Here is a 27,954-nt window from a genome sequence, read left to right as displayed (position 1 = left end):
TGAAACTCGGCTAATGAATAAACCTGTTGAAAAAGTTGAGCAGCTACTCAAATTATTCCAAATTGGAAATTTCGAAAAATGGAAAAAATCGGGAATTCATTAAAAAATACCTATAGACTAATGAAAATAGGTAAATGGATTGACTTTTTGACGTCAGCTACAAAGTGAATTAAATTTTTCGATGTCGAAAATTTTGAAAATTAAAAAAAAATTTGATAATTTATTTACGAAAGCAGATAAACTGATGAAACTCGGCTAATGAATAAATTAAGAAAATATTCGATATCGATATTGAAAAGGAATAGCTCAGTGAAACTTTGCTAATTGATTTATCTTATGACGCAAGTTAAGAAATTATTAAAATTTTGCGATATCAAGACTTTGAAAAAGGAAATAGTAGCATAATTCATTAATTGAATATAATAGAGTAATGGAACTTGGTTAATGAATTAACATTTTGGCGAAGATACAAATTGAAAACGATATCGTAAATTTCGAAAAATTGGGTAATTCATTTAGGAATGTTGATAAGCTGCTCAAGCTTGGCTAATGACTCAAGTAAAAAAAAAAATTGTAAAATTTGATGAGATTGAAAATTTTTTAAAATGAAAAAAATTGGATACTTAGTTTACGAATACTGCCGGAATAACGAAACTGGGCTAATATATTGGCTTTATGATGCAAGTCGTAATGTTATTGGATATCGATATCAAAATTTTTCTATGTATGTATCGAAAAATGAAAAAAAAAAAACAATCGAATGCTGTTAACTGATCAAACTTGGCTCATAACTGAAGTAAAATTGTTAGTAAAACTTTTCGATTTAAAAAATTTCGAAAAATTTTATATAGAATATAAATTTTTTTCGAAATTTGCGAATACTGCTAGAATATGGAAACTTGGCTGACTGATAAAACTTTGCGAATTCACTTCTATTATAATGTATGTAAGCTGAAATGTTTGGGAAATTATTCGATATCGAAATTTTGAAAAATGGAAATGTGATATAAGTTATGATTGCTGAAGCCAAAAAAAAATTGGTTTTCGACATCAAAAATGTGAAAAATGAAACAAAAAAATGGACAATTAACGAGTGCTGATTAACTGATGAAACTTAGTATTTTCCGAGTGATATGAAAACTGGGAAACTTTACTTTTTTCCAGCGGAATAAAAAAAAAAAAATAACTTCTAAATTATTAAAAAACTAATTTTATAATAAAATTTGTATGTAACTGATTATTTAATTAACAAACTGCAGTGTTTTTATTGAAAATCTACATCTGGGTATATAAATGATCGGTTACATCCGAGCATAGATTTCCTTGCTTGTTTATTATTTTTTTTTATTAATGATCTGTGGCCAATTGCATTTGAGGTCGATGTGACCTTTATAGTTGGGCTTTCAGGCTCCAGATACGAATGTGAAGAAAATCAGAGAAAAAACAGTTAAAAATAAAAGAAATACAAAAAACATTTTTTTAAATACTCACATACGGCTGACATAAACAAAAAACAATTGCAACAAAAATAACCAAACTACTGTTTTACCAACAATCACACCGCAGCGAATGAAAAAATGAAAGTAGTGCAAGCGTTGCAGCCACATTGGCTCTCTTACATCTATTTCATAGCCATTGTTGTTAATGGTGTTGTTGTTGATTATGCAAGCGCGTTGCAAGAGCAAGAGCAACCGCCAAAACAACTCCAGCACACGGAAGTGAACTATACCGAGAGTGAATCGCCAAGACTTGGTGCGGAGATTGTTGTCTATCCTGTTGCAAAATTGAATAACAATCATAGCAAAAGCAACAACAACAGTACTGTCGACCATGCGACGCCTCAACAACAACAGCGGCACCTTGTCGAAAACAAAAAACAACAGCAACAAGAGGAAGACCTGAAACCGCAACAGCAACAATATGAAAAACTACTCCAGCAACAACAAGAACACCTACTGCAACAGCAGCAACAACAAGGGCGACAGCATGAGCCACAAACACATTTACAGCAACCCCAAATCCCAGTAGTTGTCCAAGCAATCGACTCATCGAATATTCGATCATCCATGAGGGTCGCCAGACGTCTTGATGCACCCCCAGCTTCAAGCGCGCAACTTGTTGTTCCACAACAATATGACGCGCCGCTGGTAAAGAAGAACAGCGCTATCAATATATCTACAACAAACACGTCCTCCACGGATTTTCCAGCAGCGATTCCCACAGTATTTCCACAACAAAGACGGCGCTCGGCAAGCTCACGATCAAACACAGGCGATAGCAGAAAATCAGCTGTTGGAACAACAGCAACACAACCAACCCGTCAACGTTCCCATTCTTTTGGTTCAAAAGCGCAACAAAGTGCACTACAGCAAACACCAGCTCGCACACAAAATTCGAATTCAACAAATGCGATCAAATCACAAAGGCGGCGTGATGACGAACGACGGGGGAAAGCTCAGTTGCAGCAATCAGAGTCGCCAGCAATTGGTACAAACTCCAGTACGCGACGGAATATGAATAAATCGCGACAAGATATAAGTTCCACAAATAAATCGGTCAGTGCAACAGTGAAGACAAAGCCGCAAAATGCCGCAGTGACGTTCACTTCGACATCGACGCCATCGACATCAACGACAGGTAAGTCTTAGATCTGTGTAAGTTTATTGTTGACTTAATTGGCTTCCCACATGAATTAAGAGCTGAGAAAGTGCATACAATTTATGTGGAATTTGAATTTTGAAAATATGATGGTAGATTATTTTATTGCAATGCTTGTCTGAACAATGAGCAATTACCTACTACAATTACCTGTACAGGGTTCAGTTGTTTCAAATTATATATATGTACATATGAAAAACGAGGTTCGATCAATAAGACTCGGTTCTTCTCTTTGAGTAATAGAGTAAAGCGGATCACTATAATATATATTACACATTTGACTCCAGCAGACCGAATGATGTAGACAATTTTCATTATTTTTCCTTAAAAGTGGCGTGGTACTTCCACTCCACTTCTCCACTTTTTCAATATGTAATACTAATAATAAACCCTTAATAATGAAAAGTCCCTAAAATAATCCCGAAACAGCCCCCAAATAGTCCTGAAGTAATCTAGAAATAGTTCCTGAACGATTCCGAGCACGATCCTGGAGTAATTTAGAGATAGTTCCGAAATTATTCCGAGCATAGTCACAGGCTGGCCCAAATAGTCCAAGTTTGACCCATAAATCATTCCGAAATAGTCCCGAAATGGTCCTTAAATAGCCATTCATATAAGTAGTAAAGATTTTCATACAACTAGAAAGTTTCAAATAAGAACAAAATTTTATAAATGTAAAAATAAACTATCAAAACTATTGAAAAACACCAACCCATATAAAAAAATTATAAAAGTTCATACATCCTGTTTAGCTGTTTGGCGGAAAAAAACACAGAAATACTTTTAGTTTCATATAAGTAGTAAATAGTTTCATACAAGTACAAAGTTGCAGACAAGTTCAAGAATAAAATTTCATACAAGTATCAAATTAATTTCAAAGGCCAAGTTTTTGAAAAAAAACCATCAACTGGAATAAAATCACAGCAACCTTTTCAGGGGTACAAAACGGTATTCAAGTCCAAGCTAAGAAGGCGATGTACAATCTAGTGGCAGAATGCCAACTCATTGCATTGGAATGCCCCCCATAGTATATATTGAGGCGGGTCAATTTAAAAATCGCTCATTGCTATGTGAAAATCGTATTCTAGGGATCAAAATAAGAAACTTTGCCGAAGGAACCATACCTCTAAAACGAATTCTGATGTCGCCCCTTTGGGTCGAACTTTTGGGTAGGGGCAATTTCAATTCTACCTGCTGTGTCTTGTGGTGGCTTAAAAAAAACAACACAAGCAATTTTACGAACTGCAATTGTCTCACAGTGATACCTTCATTTTTTAAAACGGTTGAATAAAAAACCCACACAACTATGTTTACGACATGCAAATGCATCACAGTGATGCCTTGGTTTTAAAAGGGGGTTGTAAAAACGCTAATTTCTAATAATTTTTTTAAATTTATTTTCTATTACTAAGTTAAATTAATTTTTTCATTTACATATGTTCTGACTAAATAAATTTCTAAAGAGAAAAATGAACTTCAAAAAGAAAAAACATAGGCATTTCAAAGTGGGATTTTTCAAAATTTGCCCCTACGACCCAAAGGGGGGACATCAGAATTCGTTTTAGAGGTATGGTTCCTTCGGCAAAGTTTCTTATTTTGATCCCTAGAATATGATTTTCACAGAGCAATGGGCGATTTTTTTGCCTCCCCACAAATCGACCCGGCCTAGTATATATGTTTATGTAAGTGATATAATTGTAAATCGTCAACAAGTCCTTGAAGAATGGATCCAAAAATGACGAGTTTCTTATCTTTTGTATGCCTGCAACCTTCAACAGGTTTTTGGTTTTGCAAAACGGTCACAATCCCAGAAAAGTGTTCTATGAGTTGTTACGAGTTACTGTGGGCTGGTTTTATTTCAAAATGTTTAAATTTTTTAAATTTCCATGAGTTCGTCACGAGATGGTAACGAGACAAAAGCGATTTGATATACCTCAAAGAAACTGGCCTACACTTTTACCCCATCTACATGGAATCTTTTCAATATGCCTACAAAGTGGTTATGTTCATTCCTAACGCAGGGATACTTAAATCACTCGAAAGACAAGGGCTACACGCCAATAACCCTCTCCTCGATGTATATTGGAACGACTTTCCGTCATCCCTTGTCAAATTAGGTTTGCAGACAAACCAGAAAAAAATGTCACTCGACCCCAAAACCAAGTTTGACAAGGTATGACGGAAAATCGTTCCAATATACATCAATTATCCACCCTGGCGGAAAATTAACAAACAAAAAAGCAACAAGAATCAAGCTTCTACTTCTTTATCCTTAAAACACTGGAGAGACTTATTGACCTAAGAGACAACGCAAACTTCTGCAAGAAGAACGCAGCTCAGCACGCATACCGGAAAGGTAAATAAGTTGAAACCGCCCTTTCCGACGTAGTCATCGTCAACCACTGAACGGCCAAATATACACTTTGGCAGCCTACCTCGACATTGAGGGTGCCTTCAACAACTTTCAAATGGCGGTCTTCTGCAGTGCACTTTTTACGTCATGGAAAACAAGACATACGACATGGAAAAGTTACATGGATCCATTCTATGCTCAGATGTAGATCTAGCTCAGCGGAAAGAACGAGGGTGGCAATTTCACGGAAACAGCACTTTGTGGCATTTCACGATAGGCAGAGCAAAACGGGCTGGGGATGAATACAACGAAAGCGTCCTATCCATAAGAAAAACTGCAACTTACCGAAGCTAAAGGCGCAACGATAAATCTATTTTCTGAAGCCAAATGGCATGATTCTCGTCTTCAAATAAGCTGAAAGAGAAACGTTGAAGTAAGCTTCAAAAAATCTCTACTATTACTACATATGCAATCAACATAGGAATCCGAAGGTGTAAGGCTAGCATGTCTGGGAATGTCAAGCGTAGTATGCAGCAGACTTCAGCGACGTAAATAAACGTAAAACTTCACTTGACGTCTCTACAAGTGTTCGTGAAGGGCTTGGAAGCGAACGGAGCCCTACGACTAAGAGAATTCAGCATGTGAACTTCCACCAAAGCCGGGAACGTGCCGATATTATATGACATGGCAAGTGGACGATTAAGCGGAATTATAAATAACCTAACGTTCGTCACCGACCATATCACGAAGGTCATTGACTGCCAGGTTCAGAATGTAAGCAATGGGAAGAAGGCCTGTAGAGTGGTAGCGACATTACAATATATACAGACAGCTCAAAAATGGAAAGAGGAACCGGAGCCGGAATATACTCAAAGCATCTGCAGGTAAATTAATCGTACCGACTTCCTGACCTATGCAGTGTCTTGCAGGCAAAGGTCTATGTTATAGAGAGCAGTCAGACGGCGCTAGGAGAGTGCGGTCCCAGACACCAATGTAAGAATCGGTGTGGACAGCCAGGCAACGTTGTTGTTATTGTTGTTGTTTTTGTAGCAGTGCTTCGCCCCATCCAATAGGTGGGACCAATCACAAATTTTTATCAATGTCCTGTAACGGGAGTCCAAGGAAACTTGCTGTTTCAACAGGGGTGGACCATAATGAGAGGGGTGTTAGAGGCGTTGGTTCCACAATACAGTTGAAGAGACGGTTGGTGTCATGTGGGGACACATTGCAAGCAGGAAATACATTGTGTATGTCGGGGTTGATTCTGGATAGGTAAGAGTTTAACCTATTACAGCACCCAGATCGAAGTTGAACCAGAGTGACACGTGTTTCCTTAGGGAGAGTGCGTTCCTCCTCTGCTAGTTATGCGTATTGTTCTTTAAGTACTGGATTCGCCGGGCAATTCCTGGCAATCTAAAAGCATTAGAATCCACTGTGATAAAGTCCGATATGGTGCGGAGGTGTCGAGCTTTGCTTGCGTCCATATGGCATATCAATGTCCCTCAGTATGACCAGGAAAGGTTCCGAAATGGACATAAGGGAGGCGGAGAGCTGCCATACCAATTGCAAGCTTAATTTGACGTTATTAACAGCAAAACATCAGTTTTCTCATAACTGGTTCCTTGAAAATACAAAGCAAAAAAGAATTAAAGGGGTTACGCCTACATTAGAGAACATTACTTAACATTGTGCGAAAATAAATCTCATACTGCAAGACAAATTGGCAACAGCGCCCACTTACGTATTAGGTAATTGTGCAAAAATCTTTAACCGCCATACTCGTGCTATGCTTAGAAGACATTCGCAGCGCAGCGCAGCTAAAAATCTGTGTTTATGACTGCAATTAAGTAAGGTGCAGCTACTAGTTGAGGCTGGATATTAAGCTACGGCAGGGCCGGATCTACCATATACGCGGACTACGAGACCGCCTAGGGCAACAAGTTCTTGATAAACACTTGTACTAAAAATCCTTTTTACAAAAAAAAAAAAAAGATATTTTGTAGGGACCCTATATTTAGTTTCATTAAAAAAAATTAATTTTCACCTTAGTTATATTTTGCAACACAACTTGTCTGGTCTCATGCCCAAATTAGTATTTTGTTGACGATACCAATGTCGGTTGCGATTCGCAAGCGTAGCTTTTCGAAACTGAAATTAATCAAAACGTACTTCCGTTCGGCCATGACTCAAGAAAGGCTTGTCGGTTTAGAATTGCTATCAATAGAGCAGAAAATTGCGGAAAAAGTAGATTTAAGTAAAATTATATCAACTTTCTCTGAGTTTAAGGCGGGGAAAATGAAGTTTTAGTAAACTCTAAGATAATTAAAAATACTTTTGTGTGTTATATTTTCGTTATTTTGTTGAAAAAAATATACATATTTAATATGCAAAAGAAATTTTTTTCTTTTATTGACACTAAGTTTGAATTAAATATTTCTGATCTCCAATTTCTTTCTATAAATACGGGAGAAAGGGGCCGCAAATAATAACTCGCCTAGGGCCCCAAATTCTCTTGACCCGGCCCTGAGCTACGGGCTATACGTATTTAGTATGTGAGTAGTGACAAGTTATTGAGTGTGCTAAGCAGCGTTCTTAAATAACTCTAAACAAGTGGAAAAGCTCTCATAACAAGAATTATATTGAAAGAGTTATAAATTTAAGTCAGCAAATAACGCTTTATTTTTTATAAAATACTAGCATACCCGGCAGACGTTGTTCTGCCCTAAATTTGTTCTATCTGCATACATTTTAATAAGCTTTTTCCGTCTAACTCTGCCCTCACCCTCTTCACTTTTTCCTAATCCCCTTATGCACTCCACCCTCCGTCTTTTTCGCTTCATCTATTTCTATCTTCGTCTCATTTTATCTCTTTCTCAGTCTCCTTCTTTCTTTTCTCTTCTCTCCAGTTCTTCTCATTCTTCTTCATCCCTTATTGCCGGTCCCAGAGGTGGAGGGATGTATTTTGTTCCAATCCCATTCCGAGTCCTGGTCCCAGCCCCACTCCGAGTCTCAGTCCCAGTCCTAGTCCCAATCCCAGTCCCAGTCCGTCACTGGTCTACTTCCTGAAAAAAAAGGATCGTAAATACTAATATAGGCAAATTTATAAACCAAATTTCAGGCAACTCAAATAGGACATATGTAAATAGGTATGTGGGTATTATTAATTCATATCTTAATTTTGGCTTCGCATGCATATTTATCAGTTTTGCTAGGTTGATGCGACTAAATCGAATATCACAATAAAAATCACTTTAAAGCTCTCAGAAAAAACTTTCATTTGATACACATATTACACACATATTCTAGGGGTATCCGGGCCCACGTTTTGGCCTATATCTCGTGACCCTAGTCACCCAGTGGAATGAAAATTACCCTCCACTAAATCACTCATTAACAGCTTTCATTTGTTATCCATAGTCTATAAACACATCTAGGGGTACCCGGGTCCACGTTTTGGCCTACATATATCTATGTGCAAACCACCGCGTGAGGTATACGAAACTTATGTGAAAGTTTGAACAAAATCGACCGGCTCATCTCTTCAAACACCGGCTACCAACTAACACACATTTTAGGCTTTCTTTTTATATATAGGATTTTTCGGTTTCTTACATTGTGAAATGTTTACTTCTGCAAAATAATAAAACTTCCTCGAAATAATGATCGCTACATACGCCCAATGTGATTCTTAAAACAATCCCGAAATATTCCAGATAACAATACAAACATATTTAGGAAAACATATTGAAATAGTCTCCAGAAAATGCCGTAATATTATTAAAATTATAATCCCGAAATTATCCATAGATGATCCGAAAGAGCCAATATTTTCCCCGAAAACAATTTATACATAATGTATACAAGCTCTTTGATGGAGCGGGCACATCAGGAGTTACATACATGCCGGATTGAGCGCCAACGCGGAGAGGACCAATATGGTCTTGTTTACTCGGAGGCACAATGTCCCGAATCGGATTAGGCCTCTAAGCTAGAAGGGGTTATCCTATAAAAGGCGCGATATATCCCCGAAGAGATTAAGGCTATGCTTCTCCTACGACTAGCGTCGTGCTCCGTTTTAATTTTTTCTACAAATTAGCGGGACGGGACCCACTTGTTTTACGCCGGCTCCGATGGGCGTCTACTAGAAAGATAAGTTTTCGCTGCGAAACTTTTCAGGCAGAAAAACACTCAGAGTGTTTGCCATATCACTGCCGAGGGGCGAACCCTCTTAGAAAAACTTTCTTCTAATTGAAAAAACTTATTTCTTAAATTTTGATGTTGCTTTGTCCGGGTATTTTAACCCAGCATATTTGGTTTGGAAGGCGGTGCATGCTACCACCACACCACGGCCGTCGCCTCCTGTAGAAGAAATCTTGAACAAAATATCTAGGAATCATTCTAGACACTAAGTTTTCGTGGTAGCTCAACGTAGAGAAGAGAATGAAGCAGGTCTCGCCGGCACTTTATGCTTGTAAGAGAATCCTGGGTTGTATGTATGGTCTATCGCTCTTTCTCGCTTATGATATTTACAGCGATTGTAAAGCCTATCCCGTACTATGGAGTAATATTTTGGTGTACGGTCTTCATAAAAAATTAGAGGAGGTATGCAGGCTATTATTGCTAAGCATAACGCGAGCACAGAAAGCAACACCGACGGCTGCGCTGTATGCCATTCTGCACATTCCACCTGTAGACTTGGTGTCGAAGAACATAGTGTGAACAACTGCAACGAGACTCAATGCCTCAGTGCAGCTGGGCGCAGACCATACGGCCATATTAGTATAACGTCACCAAATATTAGACAAACGGACTACCTATTTTCCTACCTGCACTTCGATCGGGGTTTAAGAGCCACACAAGAGGTGGAAGGTTGGCGCAAGGACGCTCAAATTGCAAACATGTACACCGATGGTTCCAAAGTAAAGGAAAGAGTAGAGTCTGCGGTACACTGCGTTGATCCGGAAATGAACACATCCTGCAAGCTGCCAAATCACTGTAGTGATGTTCGGGCGCAATTAGTTGCCGTGACTAAAGCTGTAGAAACACTAGATGAAAATACTTAGCTTATACTACAGCCGCGTAAATTTTTACATTGGCAGCTAAGCAGAAACTGAGGCAATAATATCTCATAGCACAACATCTAAAAGTGTGTTCAAGGGTAAGCAATCCCTGCAAAGAATGGGGGTAAGGAGAAATATACATCTACATTGGGTCGCTGGTATATGGGAATAGATGGAATTGAAAAAGCTACCTAAAGAGCGTTCATCCCTTGAAGTTTTTACCATGACAATCAGATTGAGGGAGATTAAAAGAAGGTAGGAGTTGCATATAATCAACCAAGCAGGAAAGGCGTGGAACCAAGCGTGGCGCTGCAAAGTGCGAAGATCATGTGTTAGAACCTTAGACTAACAAAGATATTCTTATCATTGAAAAGAGGGGACTGTAGACTCATCATGGATATTCTGACTGCATACTAACTTTTGACGTCACATGCTTTTAAATTAGGCCTTGTCAGCTATAGCAGATGTACGGGTTGGAGGAGAAAACGATCGAGTACGTTTTGTGCTAGTGACCTTATGAATCTTCTCCAAATAATTACCAAATGACCCTGAAAGAATTTCGGAAGTTATTTCTAAATAGACCCAAAAGATCCAAAAATAGTAGTAACAAGTAAGAGAGTCTAAGTACGGGTGAAACCGAACATTACATACCCAGCTGTACACTTGAAATGCTGTTGTTGTTTGTTTTGTGTGCTTAATAGTGTTACAAGGCTGCGCAAAAATACATATACATACATATGGTTCTGTTCTGAACTAAATTTTCTTCGAGTTATGGCTCCCGAAACATAGAAAATTGCTTAGTCGTAAAAGGGGCGTTGACAGGTTTTCCTATTTATTGTTATAAATCCACTTGGGAAATGAAATACCATTTATATAAAGCTCTTTTTTGCAAAGATGTAGCTTATTTTATCCATCCACGACCCTTTGAAAAATTTTTATATGAAAGTGGGCGTGATCCTTAACCGATTTCGTTAATTTTTCTTCAAAGCATTCCTTATAGTAAAGGCAACCTCTCTGCCGAATTTTGTTACGATAGGTTTAACGATTTTTGATCTATGAATAATAATATTTGTAAAATTGATTTTTTCACAAGTGGGCGGTGCCACGCCCATTTAAATTTTATTTTTTTTTATTTTTGTCAGGAGCCTCAGTATCAGTCCACACGTCAAATTTCAACATTCTAGGTGTATTATTTACTAAATTATCAAGTTTTTTGTGTTTTCCAAAATTTTATATACATATATAAAAAGTGGGCGTGGTTATCATCCGATTTCGCTAATTTTCAATACCAATCTATTCTGGGTTTAGATAAGATAGTATTCCAAATTTGGTGAAGATATCTCAATATTTACTCAAGTTATCGTGCTAACGGACTAGAGGTTTACGCCGATCACTTTATCGGCGGCGGCGGCGTAGGCTCTAGTATATACCGGCGTACGCTGGTGTTCTTGCTTTAAAAACCTTGATTTTTCTATTTAAAAAAATAATATTTAGGAAAGGTTTTGTTTGTATGTATTTAAGGAAATCAACGTTTTGGCCATTTCGGAAAGATCCGAAATCTACGCCTACTGACCCTCAACCATATGCCAGCACAGAAACTATAGGACTGCGACTTCGAACTCATACGTAACTTCGTCGAAGTCACTTTCCAAGAAGCTCTAGGTGTAGCTGCCAAGATTTTCTAACGGATGTTTTTGTCGCGTTATGCTGCCGAGCTACACCAGAGAAACACCTTGAAACGCTAGGGAGTGACTATTCGGCCAAGGATGCCGCCCTCGAAATCATAACAGTCTAAGTGGATGTCATTGCGTAATGGGTGAAAATGGTATAATCCTCGGCGCATCTAAATAATTAAAATTTTACAAGGACCCTGGATAAAATTTTTAATATGTAGACCAAAGTTTGCAGACGTTTGTGTTCACAACATTGATTTCAATAGTCTTCGTTAAATCAAAACGATATTTTAGAATGAGAGTCGACCGATTTTAAGTTGAAAATGTTTACTGCTGTTTTCCGGCCTTATGATATAAGAGCTCATTATGGATGACCGCGTAGCTCCAGTTTTCAGACTAGTTCGACTGTCCACTACTTTAGAGTAGTAGCACACACAGTCATTCTTGGAAAAGCTTTTGCTTCACCACTTTGAGTGTTCTTGCCTCACCTGGTAAATATATGTGCCTACGTGTAGGTGATATTTAAACTTCGTTGATAGGCTATAATCAATGTGATTCACTCCAAGGGACTAGTTAGGAAATGTCAAACCGGGAGACTTGGGTGTTGAAGGATGAAGTGTGAAAATCAAAATTAACATTTCAGACGTTATTGTATAGTTTCGCAAATAAACAATAGATGTTTGAATATAAGCTCAAGTGATTTTTCAAACTCTTCTCATATGTACATATATCCTCAACTTAAGTATGAGGTAAGAATCATTTCCAACGAGTGTTTATGCCCCTAGAAACTATTAAGGGATTTTGCATCTCTGATTTCGCTTATTCTTTCAGCCAATCGCAATATACATTTTTTTTTTAAATCGGCATCGTTTTTGGGTAATTTGTTTTTTGACCAACTTGAGGACAATTTGAAAACATGTTCGCCTTGGGTAGTTTTATTTGAATTCATTGCTCATTATTATTTTTTTAAATATGCTAAGTGAGCATATAAATTTATTATATAACTTTTCTTTTAGTGTTTTGTTTTAATAACTTGGTGAATTGGGTGATGCGAAGTCCGTGTTAAAGTGACATCGAAAGCGTTTGTTTTTTTAAATAACTTTTGAACAGTTAGAAAGAGTTAAATTTCGCAATTAGTTTCTTATAACTGGCAGTGATGCGCATCCGTTGATACCACTTTCGAACATATCCGACCAATTTTCGACATGAACAATAAATAGCCTATACAGTCTTAACTTACTTACTTAATTGGCGCTTAACCGTCTAAACGGTTATGGCCGTCCAACAAGGCGCGCCAGTCGCTCCTTCAATCCGCCAACCGACACCAATTGGTCACACCAAGGGAGTTTAAATCGTTTTCCACCTGGTCCTTCCAACGGAGTGGTGGCCGCCCTCTACCTCTGCTTTCGTAGGTGGGTTCCGATAGAAACACTTTCTTGGCCGGAGCATCATCTTTCATTCGCATAACACGGCCTAGCCAGCGCAGCCGCTGCGTTTTAATTCGCTGGACTATGTTGATGTCTGCGTATAGCTCGTACAGCTCATGATTCAATCTTCTTCGGTACTCACCATCGCCAACGCATAGAGGTCCATAAATCTTTCGAAGAACTTTTCTCTCGCACACTCCCAAAGCCGCTTCTTCTGCTATTGTCATGGTCCATGCTTCTGCCCCATATAGCAGGACGGGTACGATAAGTGACTTGTAGAGTATGATTTTCGTTCGCCGAGAGAGGACTTTACGTTTCAATTGCCTACCTAGTCCAAGGTAGCATTTATTGGCAAGATTGATTCTTTGCTGGATTTCAGTGCTGATGTTGTTGCTAATGTTGATGCTGGTTCCCAAAACAGTCTTAAACGAGTAGAGAATATAGTAACGCGCCGGACGCCGCCGCCGCCGCGCCGATATTTTTTTCATTCGGCGGCGGCGTTTATCGGCGGCGCATATCTCTATAAGGGACATATGGACGGACGGACGGACATGGCTCAATCAAATTTTTTTTCGATATTGATGATTTTGGATATATTGAAATCTATATCTATCTCTATTCCTTTATACCTGTACAACCAACCGTTATCCAATCAAAGTTATAATATCCTGCGTACAAGTACAGTTGAGTATAAAAAAGTACCGAAAACAAACCTGGAAATGCCCGGAGTTGGTTCTAAAAACACTACTCAAATAGGCTTAAGAGAACCATCTACTTTTCTAAAATCGCTTAGACCTTTATTTTCATTAAAAGATTCGGAGTTACAGCGATTTATAAAACCGTGCAGGGGAAAGAAAGGGAGGGAGTGGACGGACGCTTCTTTCACTTTTCCAGAATTGCTTAGACTTGATCTATGCGAGACAGATACCAAATAAAATGGGCCTACGACAAAGAGTCTTAAAGTTATATTATTTGATGGTGCTGTTTCAAAGGGGGGAGGTAGGGAGCAATGATCTATTTTCCGAAATTGTTAGTCCCGTTTTATATGACTTAAAGGCTTAATATCATTGGTCAAGGTTGTTAAAATGTAACTATTTACAGGGACGTCGGACCCCTGTTTAAAAAAAAAATGTATGTCATACGAATCGGTTCAGCCGTTCTGGCGTAATTGATTCACAAAAACCGTTTAATAAATAACTCTTCTTAATCAGTCTGGGTGAGAAGCATTCAATTGCTATAATTAAAGTTTTTTCTCGCTGAAGATTAACTTAAAATTATTAAAAAGAAAATTTTCTCATCATAAGAACCCGAAATGTTTTTCTTCGCTTAATTCTTAGTTTGGGGCCCTGCTGCTAAACGAACGTCATTGCAAAGATACACGCACACTAGCGAATGACACTGACCTAGCTCAAAATGCTAAAATTGGTCTGAAAGATTTAATTTGACGCTATTGATGCAATTTTTTTCTGTTCTTTTTTTTTTTACAGCGTTGCTCTTATTTTTTTTTTGAAACAAAACAAACATGATTTACGCAGCATTTGAATTTTTTCTAGCACACTTATGAATGCATGTGTGGATGTAGACAAACTTTTAGTTTTTTTGGATTATATAAGATCAACGCTGACCATAAGCGTTAAGAGCTGTACGATTTAGCGATAAAGAGACGAATGTAGCTTAAATATAAAATATCATTAAACGCGTTATTATACATCTACATTAGACGGATGTAGATAACAAAGTTAATTTTTTTTTCCAAAAGGTCCAAAAATTGCTATCCATTGCGACATGGGTACCCAGGAAGAAAAAAAAAACTAACCACAAGCTAACTATAAGTTGGTTTCCAATAAACTAATGCGCACTATTATCTGCTTATTTTCTTAGAAAAAAGCTTACTACTTTTTTATAGCAATAGCCAAAAAAAAAAAAAAATTCATACGTTGCCATTTTCTCACTACTTGTCAACTAACTAGTAGTAAAATAAGTTTAGCTGTTATAATAAAATATTCGCTCTCTGCGATGCATTCAAATTCAACTAAAGGCCATCAAAAGATAGCACATATTAACAATGTGATTTCCTTATGCCTACTATAAAAACTTTAAATTTTTAGTTCAAACAATTAGTTTCAAGCAACGGTAATTCGAATCGCATTTATTTTGATGTGCAAACTTTCGAAAAAGATGGTTCGTGTTTTTATGAAAAGTGAAGAATATTCACTTCATTATTTTCTACAATAAATTATTTTAAAATTTCTGCTACATAAGTATTTACAGGGATGCCAAAAAGTAGATCGAACCATTTTGACTGTTAGTAACTGTAATCCACAAATGTATTATCTGGTGCTGCGTGTTCAGTCTCAAACGTTTGAATGCAATGTTTATTCCATTATTATTTGCCATGGTTACTGTTTTAGTTTGATTTATTTCTATTTTCTACTGTAGCTATACCGACTTGTCATATTTGATATTTCTATGTAAACCGATATGTTAACTCGTTCAATTTTCATTACAACGACACTGCACTAGATTTATAAACCAAAAAAAGTAAGGAAGGCTAAGTTCGGGTGTAACCGAACATTACATACTCAGCTGAGAGCTTTGGAAACAAAATAAGCAAAATGAACCTAGGGTAACCCTGGAATGTGTTTGTATGACATGGGTTTCAAATGGAAGGTATTAAAGAGTATTTTAAAAGGGAATGCAATTTCAGGATATTGCCATAAAGGTGGACCAGGGGTGAATATGTGTACGTACGATATGGGTATCAAATGAAAGGTGTTAATGATTAATTAAAACGTAGTGGGCCTTACTTCTATAGGTGGACGCCTTTTCGAGATATCGCAATAAGGGTGGACCAAGGGTGACTCTAGAATGTGTTTGTACGATATGGGTATCAAATTAAATGTATTAATGAGGGTTTTAAAAGGGAGTGGCCCTTAGTTGTATATGTGGAGGCGAGATATAGACCAAAATGTGGACCATGGTGACCCAGAACATCATCTGTGGGGCACCGCTAATTTATTTATATATGTAATACCACGAACAGTATTCCTGCCAAGATTCTAAGGGCTTTTGATTTCGCCCTGCAGAAATTTTTCATTTTCTTCTACTTAATATAGTGGGTGTCACACCCATTTTACAAAGTTTCTTCTAAAGTTATATTTTGCTTCAATTAACCAATCCAATTACCATGTTTGATCTCTTTTTTCATATTTGGTACAGAATTATGGCATTTTTTTAATTTTTCGTAATTTTCGATATCGAAAAAACTGGCGTCGTCATAGTCGGATTTCAGCCATTTTTTATACCAAGATAAAGTGAGCTCAGATAAGTACGTGAACTAAGTTTAGTAAAGATATATCGATTTTTGCTCAAGTTATCGTGTTAACGGCCGAGCGGAAGGACAGACGGTCGACTGTGTATAAAAACTGGGCGTGGCTTCAACCGATTTCGCCCATTTTCACAGGAAACAGTTATCGTCGTAGAAGCTATGCACCTACCAAATTTCACAAGGATTGGTAAATTTTTGTTCGACTTATGGCCTTAAAGGTATTCTAGACGAATTAAATGAAAAAGGGCTGAGCCACGCCCATTTTGAAATTTTCTTTTATTTTTGGTATTTTGTTGCACCATATCATTACTGGAGTTGAATGTTGACATAATTTACTTATATACTGTAAAGATACTAAATTTTTTGTTAAAATTTGACTTAAAAAAAAATTTTTTTTAAAGTGGGCGTGTTCGTCATCCGATTTTGCTAATTTTTATTCAGCACACATATATTAATAGGAGTAACGTGCCTGCCAAATTTTATCATGTTATCTTCAACGACTGCGAAATTACAGCTTTCAAAACTTTTAAATAACCTTCTTTTAAAAGTGGGCGGTGCCACGCCCATTGTCCAAAATTTAACTAATTTTCTATCTTGCGTCATAAGGTCAACGCACCTACCAAGTTTCATCGCTTTATCCGTCTTTGGTAATGAATTATCGCACTTTTTCGGTTTTTCGAAATATTCGATATCGAAAAAGTGGGCGTGGTTGTAGTCCGATTTCGTTCATTTTAAATAGCGATCTGAGATGAGCGCCCAGGAACCTACATACGAAATTTCATCAAGATACCTCAAAATTTACTCAAGTTATCGTGTTTACGGACGGACGGACGGACGGACATGGCTAAATGAATTTCTTTTCGCCCAGATCATTTTGATATATAGAAGTCTATATCTATCTCGATTAGTTTATGCCGTTACGGATTACCGTTATGCGAACAAAGTTAATATACTCTGTGAGCTCTGCTCAGCTGAGTATCATGAAAGGTGTTTTGTAGGCAATTGTGCAGGCGCATGAGTCCCAATTAATTATTATCTCCAGGATTGCAACATGTTCCATGTTTTTTTTAAATATATTCCTCATTTTTTTAAACCAAACAGAACGTGAAGTTGCCTATTTTCGTTATCGAAATTCGCTTTTGTTTTCATCAATGCAATCGTCAATGGATAGACAGTTTTTGTTTTTATTATTTATTCGTAAAAATATGTTGGTATGTGGTCTTGTTGCGAAAAGTGAGTGGATAAAACAGCTTCGAAAAGTGTTGATAATTGTTTGTAGAAATTTATTGCAGCTTTGGAACATAATTGGTGGAAAATATTAATGGATTTGTATTTTATATGTAAGCATTACACTGGTCGACACAGGTTCTGTTGCATGTGATTTTTTCCTAGCAGCTCTATTTCCGAAATATGTATTTAATAATTATTATAAATTTTTTTTTTTATAAAAATACTTTTTTTAATAAATAAACTTTATTCTTATCAACTACAGTGAGTTAATTTTTTTTAAAGCTATTGGCGCATAGTCATAGTCAAAATAAAATAGGTTTTTAATTTAGTTGCAGCTTTTTGACATAATTTTCTATGAGCTATCTGCCAAAAAAGCTGCAACTTAATTTAAAACCTATTTTATTTGGACTATGACTATGCGCCATTTTCTTTTATGAGTTGATTCAGGAAAACTAATCGGCATGCTCCAGCAGTGATCAGCTAACACATGCGCGTTCTAGTGTCCTGTTCACTAGTTCCATAATGACACAGTTCACAATAGCACATTTCCTTCAGCTCTCAAATAAAATAAAATAAAATAAAATAAAATAAAATAAAATTAAAAAATAAATGTAAGGCGCGATAACCTCCGAAGAGATCTAAGGCCGAGCTTCTCTTCCAATTTGCGTCGTGCTCCTCTTGATTCTTCCCTACAAATTGGCCGGACGGGACCTACATGTTTTATGCCGACTCCGAACGGCATCTGCAAGGCAGATGAGTTTTCACTGAGAGCTTTTCATGGCAGAAATACAATCGGAGCGCTTGCCAGACACTGCCGAGGGGCGACCCCGCTTAGAAAAGTTTTCTTCTAATTGAAAAATCTTATTTCTAAAATTTTGATGTTGCTTTGCCCGGGAGTTGAACCCAGGGCATACGGTGTGATAGGCGGAGCATGCTACCATCACACCACGGTGGCCGCCAACACAAATAAAATAAGTAAACAAAAAATATGCGCAAATTCCATTGCAGAACCCTTAGCTCATCTCTTTCAAAATTGCTTGAACAGCGGAATTTTTTTGGACTTGTGGAAATTATGCTCCAAAAATTCCATATTTAAGTCTGGTAATCGCAATGACCAATTGGCGCCGGTTGGCGGAGCGAAGGAGTGACTGGCGCGTCTTGTTGGACGGCCATAACCGTTTAGACGGTTAAGCGCCAATTAAGTAAGTAAGTAAGTAAGTAATCGCAATGACATTTGCAACTACAGACCGATTCACAGTGTTTCGTGTAGAACAAGCTAGCTGGACCAAAACAAAGTTCTTATTCCAAGAAAGGTGTAATGAGAAATGAAAGAAAACAAACAAAATAACGGGATTTTTGCTTTTTTTTGATATTTTTGCTCATATATATTGAGTAATTGAAGTAAGAAGGCAGGAGAGGCCGTAAAATGCATTGATTAATTTGCAAAATTCTTGTTGAATATTAAGCTTCATATTTCTTTTAAGTGAACACTTTTATATACTTTTTTTGATGGATTCTAAGCTCTAAGGTAAGTAAATTTTTTTAATAGTAATTATTTCGCAATTAGAGTATTTTAAATATATTTAACATTCCGTTATTAAGAAGAAACGGTATTTTTTCTCAATATTTTTAACTTTAGGGACAAAAAAGTTACATACATCCGCGGACATCCGGGCTAAATTTTACATATGTTATAGTCGCAAGTATTCTCTAATAGTCGAAAGAAAAAACCATTGCGAATTCTTTGCACATCTATTTTTAATTTTTTTTTGTAGATTTATTTATCTCTACATATAATTTAGGATGTATGTACGTACCAGCTCCGACGAGATATTTGAACCTTTAAAGCTGATCTACAAACGGCAAAACTAATTCCCAGGTACAGGGAACAAACACGTAGCCATAAAACACACAAAAATAAACGCGCAAGGTCAACAAGGGCACACCAAAAGCAAAAAGGCGAAGATCACTGACTTCAACTTGCCACAACCTACCGCACCAGTCACCAAGGCATAAAAACAGGTACATACAAAGCAATCCTAATGCAGGTATAACCACACAGGAACGCTACACAAAACAACCCCATTTGGTAGCATCTGCGCCAATACCTGAATGTAATATAAATACTGCAAAACTTGGATTGATAGTAGATAAACCAAAACCAGGTTTCGGCAATACTAATGACGGCAACACTGCTCGTAGTTTTTTGAAAATTCTGAGGCTGGTGCTGAGATTACGGGACTGGATGTTACGCTCATTAAAAGATTCGACACACTCCTTCGCGTATTAGCATCTGGGTACAATATAAATATCCAAAGATTTGAAAAATTTGCGGTCGGGACTAAAAAACTATACATAGATCTCTATCCATGGTTTAATATACCTGTTACAGTTCATAAAATATTAGTGCATAGTACTGATATTATAAAATCAGCAATTTTACCTATTGGTCAACTTTCTGAGGAAGCACAGGAAGCCCGTAACAAAGATTTGAGACGATTCAGGGATGATAACATACAAAAGCAGTCGCGTGAAGCCACGAATAGAGATCTTATGAATATGTTGCTTATAACATCGGATCCTTTAGTTAACAGTTTTAGGGAGATACCTAAGAAAAAATTTAAAAGTCTGACTTCAGAAGTCTTAAACTTACTGTCCCCCGATAATGTTGAGGAGTCAATAAATACCCAAGTTGTTTCAAGCTTTCACAGTAGTGTTGCTGATGCTCATGACAATTCCACAAGTGACTCATCGAATGAAAGTGATGATAGCGAATAATAACATAATTATAAAAGATAACCTACTCTATAACTTTTTGTTGGATCAGGTTTTATTTAATTTAAATCTATTGTTTTTGTACTTTGTATGATACTTTACTTTTAAGTTTTTTTAATAAGTAATTTTCACATAATTAATTTTATTATTTACATTGTTATTATTATTATTGTAATTCACTTTTACATTCCTGACTGGTACTATAAAATAATTTTGTAAAAATTGTAGTGCCAGGATAAATACTCAAATAAATACAAAATATGTATGTACATATGTACAGTCACTCACATAAATAAGTAGACACCCTTTTTGCACAATTCTTACAATTTTCGCTTTCCCAAATTTATTTTAACTAATTCCCATAAGAAAATTTGTCACGATGTATAACAAAAACTAAATTATATTTAAACAAGTAAGGAAGGCTAAGTTCGGGTGTAACCGAACATTACATACTCAGTTGAGAGCTATGGAGACAAAATAAGGAAAATCACCATGTAGGAAAATGAACCTAGGGTAACCCTGGAATGTGGTTGTATGACATGGGTATCAAATGAAAGGTGGTAATGAGTATTTTAAAAGGGAATGGGCTTTAGTTCTATAGGTGAACGCCTTTTCGAGAAATCGCCATAAAGGTGGACCAGGGGTGACTCTAGAATATGTTTGTACGATATGGGTATCAAATGAAAGCTGTTAATGAGTATTTTGAAAAGGAGTGATCCTTAGTTCCATAGGTGAACGCCGTTTCGAGATATCGCCATAAAGGTGGACCAGGGGTGTCTCTAGAATGTGTTTGTACGATATGGGAATCAAATGAAAGGTGTTACTGAGCATTTTGTGAGGGAGTGGACATTAGGTCTATAGGTGGACGCCTTTTCGAGATATCGCCATTAGGGTGGGCCAGGGGTGACTCTAGAATGTTTGTATGATATGAGTATCAAACGAAAGGTGTTACTGAGAATTTTAAGAGGGGGTGGGCATTAGGTCTATAGGTGGACGCCTTTTCGAGATATCGCCATTAGGGTGGGCCAGGGGTGACTCTAGAATGTGATTGTACGATATGGATATCAAATTAAAGGTATTAATGAGGGTTTTAAAAGCGAGTGGCCCTTAGATGTATATGTGAAGGCGTTCTCGCAATATCGACCAAAATGTGGACCAGGTGATCCAGAAAATCATCTGTCGGGTACTGCTAATTTATTTATATATGCAATACCACTAACAGTATTCCTGCCAAGATTCCAAGGGCTGTTGATTTCGCCTTGTAGAACTTTTTCATTTTCTTCTACTGTATGGTAGGTGTCACACCCATTTTACAAAGTTTTTTCCAAAGTTATATTTTGCGTCAATAAACCAATCCAGTTACCATGTTTCATCCCTTTTTTCGTATTTGGTATAGAATTATGGCACTTTTTTCATAATTTTCGATATCGATAAAGTGGGCGTGGTTATGGTCGGATTTCGGCCATTTTTTATACCAAGATAAAGTGAGTTCAGATAAGTACGTGGGCTAAGTTTAGTAAAGATATATCCGTTTTTGCTCAAGTTATTGTGTTAACGGCCGATCGGAAGGACAGACGGTGGACTGTGTATAAAAACTGAGCGTGGCTTCCACCGATTTCGCCCATTTTCACAGAGAACAGATACCGTCATAGAATCTATGCCCCTACCAAATTTGAGAAAGATTGGTAAATTTTTGTTCGACTTATGGCATTAAAAGTATTCTAGACAAACTAAATGAAAATGGGCGGAGCCACGCCCATTTTGAAATTTTCTTTTATTGTTGTATTTTGTTGCATCCTATCATTACTGGAGTTGAATTTTGACTTAATTTACTTATATACAGTAAAGATATTAAATTTTTTGTTAAAATTTGAATTAAAAAAATTTTTTTTTAAAAAGTGCGCGTGTTCTTCATCCAATTTTGCAAATTTTTATTTAGCACATATATAGTAATAGTAGTAACGTTCCTGCCAAATTTCATCATGATATCTTCAACGACTGCCAAATTACAGCTTGAAAAACTTTTAAATTACCTTCTTGTAAAAGTGGGCGGTGCCACGCCCATTGTCCAAAATCTTACTAATTTTCTATTCTGCGTCATAACGTCAATCCATCATCAAGTTTCATCGCTTTAACCGCCTTTGGCAATGAATTATCGCATTTTTTCGGTTTTTCGAAATTTTCGATATCGAAAAAGTGGGCGTGGTTAGAGTCCGATATCGTTCATTTTAAATAGCGATCTGAGAGGAGTGCCCAGGAATCTACATACCAAATTTCATCACGATACCTCAAAATTTACTCAAGTTATCGTGTTAAAAGGCAGACGGACGGACGGACGGACGGACATGGCTCAATCAAATTTGTTTGCGATACTGATGATTTTGATATATGGAAGTCTATATCTATCTCGATTCCTTTATACCTGTACAACCAACCGTTATCCAATCAAAGTTAATATACTCTGTGAGCTCTGCTCAACTGAGTATAAAAATGCTTGAAAAATTCGACGAATTTTCATAAAAAGTTTTAATTTTTTTTCCGAATTTTTAGAATTTTTTAGAGTATTGAGATTTGTAGTCCATTCAATTTAAGTACAATAAAGTAATATTCTCAAGTCCTTTAAATTTTTTTGGATCTATGTCACTTATTCACATGAGTTACTGTATAAGAAATAAGCAAATGTATACATATGAAGTAAAATTTTGTAAAAAAATAAAAAAAAGAACATATGGCTGAAAAAAATGACGTAGTTGTAATAAATGACTGCATATGAAACGGAAAATCTCATAAAATAATTTTATCCAGCTAGCTTGTTCTACACGAAACACTGTGCGATTGTTAAACAGAGTACTCTGCCAAAAATGTTCGACCACGTACTTCAACGTTAATTGTTCGATTACGTAGGCAAGGCTACAGTGGAGTGCCAGCGTGGATTTTTTCCAGGTAGGTCTACTTCCACAAATTTAGCTTAATTAATAATCAAATTGTGGGTGCTTTAGAGAACTCTGAACAATTCGACGTCATATACACTGACTTCTCGAAAGCATCTGACAAGGTTGATCATACTATTTTAGTACGCAAGTTAGCCAAGTATGCAATCAATGGAAACTTGTTGAAATTCTTCACGCGTTTTCTATCGGACAGAAAGCTTTATGTGGCAATTGGAGCCGACAAGTCATCTCTACATATTAACGCCTGGTCAGGTATTCCGCAGGGTACCCATTGTGGCCCTCTATTATTCTTAATTTTCATAAATGATTTGCCCCAGCAATTCAAATTCGCAAAATGTTTGATGTTTGCGGACGATGTGAAACTATTTCTGACGATCCGTAATAGCTCAGACTGCACTAACTTGCAATCTGGTCTGAACTCTTTTGCCGGTTGGTGCGCAGACAATAATTTATTATACTCAGTTGAGCAGAGCTCACAGAGTATATTAACTTTGATTGGATAACGGTTGGTTGTACAGGTATAAAGGAATCGAGATAGATATAGACTTCCATATATCAAAATCATCAGTATCGAAAAAAAATTCGATTGAGCCATGTCCGTCCGTCCGTCCGTCTGTCCGTTAACACGATAACTTGAGTAAATTTTGAGGTATCTTGATGAAATTTGGTATGTAGGTTCCTGGGCACTCATCTCAGATCGCTATTTAAAATGAACGATATCGGACTATAACCACGCCCACTTTTTCGATATCGAAAATTTCGAAAAATCGAAAAAGTGCGATAATTCATTACCAAATACGGATTAAGCGATGAAACTTGGTACATGAGTTGAACTTATGACGCAGAATAGAAAACTAGTAAAATTATGGACAACGGGCATGGCACCGCCCACTTTTAAAAGAAGGTAATTTAGAAGTTTTGCAAGCTGTAATTTGGCAGTCGTTGAAGATATCATGATGAAATTTGGCAGGAACGTTACTCTTATTACTATATGTCTGCTTAATAAAAATTTGCAAAGTCGGAGAACGACCACGCCCACTTTTTAAAAAAATTTTTTTTTAAATTCAAATTTTAAAAGAAAAGTTAATCAGACCAATTCTAAATTTTCTCGCGGAATTTTGTTCTCACGGATTTTTTTATTCCCGCGGAAAAATTCCTCCAATTCTTTTCTCCTAGGGAGAAGAATAATTGGGGAATAGGAATTTCGAATTTTCGAAGTCAGCTGTTTTGTCAATTGAAATTTCGTTGTGCATTTCTTATTTTGTTTAAAAAATTGAAAAGTTTAATTATTGTTGCCAATTTGTTTGAAATTAAGAAATAAGGTATAAACAATGCACATTATTGCATTTCATGTGGTATTCACTGAAATGAGTAATGAATTGGTGCCACAGCAACATCAACAGAGGAGCATAAGAAGAAGACCGGCGGGATAACACAAATCCGCCGGAGTTGCCTGCATTCATTCTGCAAAGCAATTTTCTGGCGGCCAAGTCGAGTTGAGTTCGCCTTTCGCCATATGCCAAATTGTGATTGTTGTTGTTGTTGTATTAACAGTGAGAATATTGTGGTAGAACGTAAATACATATTTTAGCACAAATTTGTACAAATAAGTGTTCTTTCTTAAAATAACCAATTTCCTTTAACTATTTTGATGCATTCCCTTTAATTTAACTAGTGAAAAAACTTCTATGAAATGGCAAAGAATTCTCCCTCTCCCTCACATTCATAATACCTACTTTACTCCCATAACCGGTTTCCGCTTTTTCGAACATTGTTCAGAATAGGAGGAAAGGGAGAAGTGAAAAAATTCACAAGGAATTTTTATTTAGAATACGAGGAATGGGAGAAGGGAAAAAACTCGCACGGAATTTTCGTTTAGAATTGGGCTGAAAATCTTTACAGTATATAAGTAAATTATGTCAACATTAAACCACAGTAATGATATGTTGCAACAAAATACAAAAGTAAAAGAAAATTTCAAAATGGGCGTTGCTCCGCCCTTTTTCATTTAATTTGTCTAGGATACTTTTAATGCCATAAGTCGAACAAAAATTTACCAATCCTTGTGAAATTTGGTAGAGGCTTAGACTCTAGGACGATAACTGTTTTCTGTGAAAAAGGGCGAAATCGGTTGAAGCCGCGCCCAGTTTTTATACACAGTCGACCGTCTGTCCTTCCGCTCGGCCGTTAACACGATAACTTGAGCAAAAATCGATATATCTTTACTAAACTCAGTTCACGTACTTATCTGAACTCACTTTGTATTGGTGTAAAAAATGGCCGAAATCCGACTATGACCACGCCCACTTTTTTGATATCGAAAATTACGTAAAATGAAAAAAATGCCATAATTATATACCAAATACGAAAAAAGGGATGAAACATGGTAATTGTATTCGCCTATTGACGCAAAATATAACTTTAGAAAAAAACTTGGTAAAATGGATGTGACACCTACCATATTAAGTAGAAGAAAATGAAAAAGTTTTGCAGGGCGAAATCAAAAGCCCTTGGAATCTTGGAAGGAATACTGTTCGTGGTATTACATATATATATAAATTAGCGGTACCCGACAGATGGTGTTCTGGATCATTCTGGTCCACATTTTGGTCGATATCTCGAAAACGCCTTCACATATACAACTAAGGGCCACTCCCTTTTAAAACCCTCATTAATACCTTTAATTTGATACCAATATCGTACAAACACATTCTAGAGTCACCACTGGTCCACGTTTATGGTGATATCTCGAAAAGGCATCCACCTATAGAACTAAGGCCCACTCCCTTTTAAAATACTCATTAACACCTTTCATTTGATACCCATATCGTACAAACAAATTATAGAGTCACCCCTGGTCCACCTTTATGGCGATATCTTGAAAAGGCGTCCACCTATAGAACTAAGGCCCACGCCCTTTTATAATACTAATTAACGCCTTTCATTTGGTACCCATATCGTACAAACAAATTCTAGAGTCACCCCTGGTCCACCTTTATGGCGATATCTCGAAAAGGCGTCCACCTATAGAACTAAGGCCCACGCTCTTTTAAAATACTCATTAACACCTTTCATTTGATACCCATATTGTACAAACGCGTTCTAGAGTCACCCCTGGTCCACGTTTATGGCGATATCCCGAAAAGGCGTCCACCCATAGAACCAAGGCCCACTCCCTTTTAAAACACTTATTAACACCTTTCGTTTGATACCCATATCGTACAAAAGCATTCTAGAGTCAACCCTGGTCCACTTTTATAACGATATTCCGAAAAGGCGTCCACCTATAGAACTAAGGTCCACTCCCTTTTAAAATACTCATTAACACCTTTCATTTGATACCCATATAGTACAAACAATTTCTAGAGTCCCCCCTGGTCCATCTTTATGGCGATATCTCGAAAAGGCGTCCATCTATAGAACTTAGGCCCACGCTCTTTTAAAACCCTCATTAATACCTTTCATTTGATACCCATATCGTACAAACAAATTCTAGAGTCAGGCCTGGTCCACCTTTATATAAAATAAATAAAAATAACTTAAAAATAAATAATAAATATGAGTGAAAATAAGTTTGAATATCTTTCTGCAGCAGCTGTTGCAGGGTAAGCGAACATTTTCATTTCTAGGTAAGTGAACATTTTGGTTTCTTTGGTCATAGGCTTTCTTACGAAGATAGGGAAGCATATTATCGGAATTTGATTGATGCTGACACTGAGGCGGACGATGAAATGTTTGAGGATGACGATGGTGAAATCGATGTACATATCAGACCAAATTTAGACTCAGATATGGAAGTTGAATAGTATGAAGTAGAGATAAATGATGATACAGATAGCGATGAGGATGATGCCTATAATGAAGAACCATTATCTGCTTCTAATAATGACGGTTTTTTCTCTTCTAAAGATGGTACGAAGTGGTACAAGCACCCTCCTCGAAATAACCGCCAAACAGCTTATAATATAATAAGAGATACATCCCTTATGGGGCCTAGTCCCATTACAAAAAGCCTTTCAAAAATTGATATATTCAAACTTATATTTAGTGAACCTATAAAGGACCTTATATTCAGATATTCCAACAAAAAGGCTGAGTATGTATACGCCCAATGGAACGAGGTAAATTCTGAAAAGCCATCGCGATCATGGAAACCCATAACGGATGACGAACTACTAGCCTTTGTTGGAATTTTGCTTTTCACTGGTTGCCATATTTCGAGTAAAGAACCAGTAACTGAACTCTGAAAAAAAAAAAACGCTTACCCTCTATATCGCGCGACAATGTCTCGCAATAGGTTTACAGAAATATTACGATTCATCCGTTTTGACTGGCATACTTCTAGACTATCTCGTCAAGAAACTGACAAAGCTGCAGCTATAAGGGACGTTTTTGAGATGGTTAACTCAAATTTGGGCACTTACTACCGACCACACGAATCTATTACTGTTAATGAACAATTAATTGCATATCGAGGACGAACTAGATTCACCCAGTAC

At 36.9% G+C, this 27,954-nt stretch overlaps 1 protein-coding gene across 11 annotated transcripts in view; it reads left to right on the top strand.

Annotated features, from left to right (window-relative positions):
- The window catches only part of LOC137237244 (probable basic-leucine zipper transcription factor Q), a 67,557-nt gene that overhangs the window by 643 nt on the left and 38,960 nt on the right, over positions 1-27,954 (top strand). For 3 of the 11 annotated variants that reach the window (XR_010948876.1, XM_067760650.1, XM_067760648.1), the window contains one exon: positions 628-2,637. Coding sequence is in view for 10 of the 11 variants with exons in the window: in XM_067760650.1 (XP_067616751.1) it covers positions 1,578-2,637 (1,060 nt within the window). In the remaining variant the exon portion in view is untranslated. The remainder of the gene's footprint in view (positions 1-627; positions 2,638-27,954) is intronic. The other 8 variants (XM_067760651.1, XM_067760653.1, XM_067760656.1 and 5 more) reach the window with 4 other exon arrangements.

The sequence above is a fragment of the Eurosta solidaginis genome, chromosome 1, assembly GCF_040869045.1.
Source record: "Eurosta solidaginis isolate ZX-2024a chromosome 1, ASM4086904v1, whole genome shotgun sequence".
NCBI classification, from domain to species: domain Eukaryota; kingdom Metazoa; phylum Arthropoda; class Insecta; order Diptera; family Tephritidae; genus Eurosta; species Eurosta solidaginis.
This window is presented reverse-complemented; position numbering and strand designations above follow the sequence as displayed.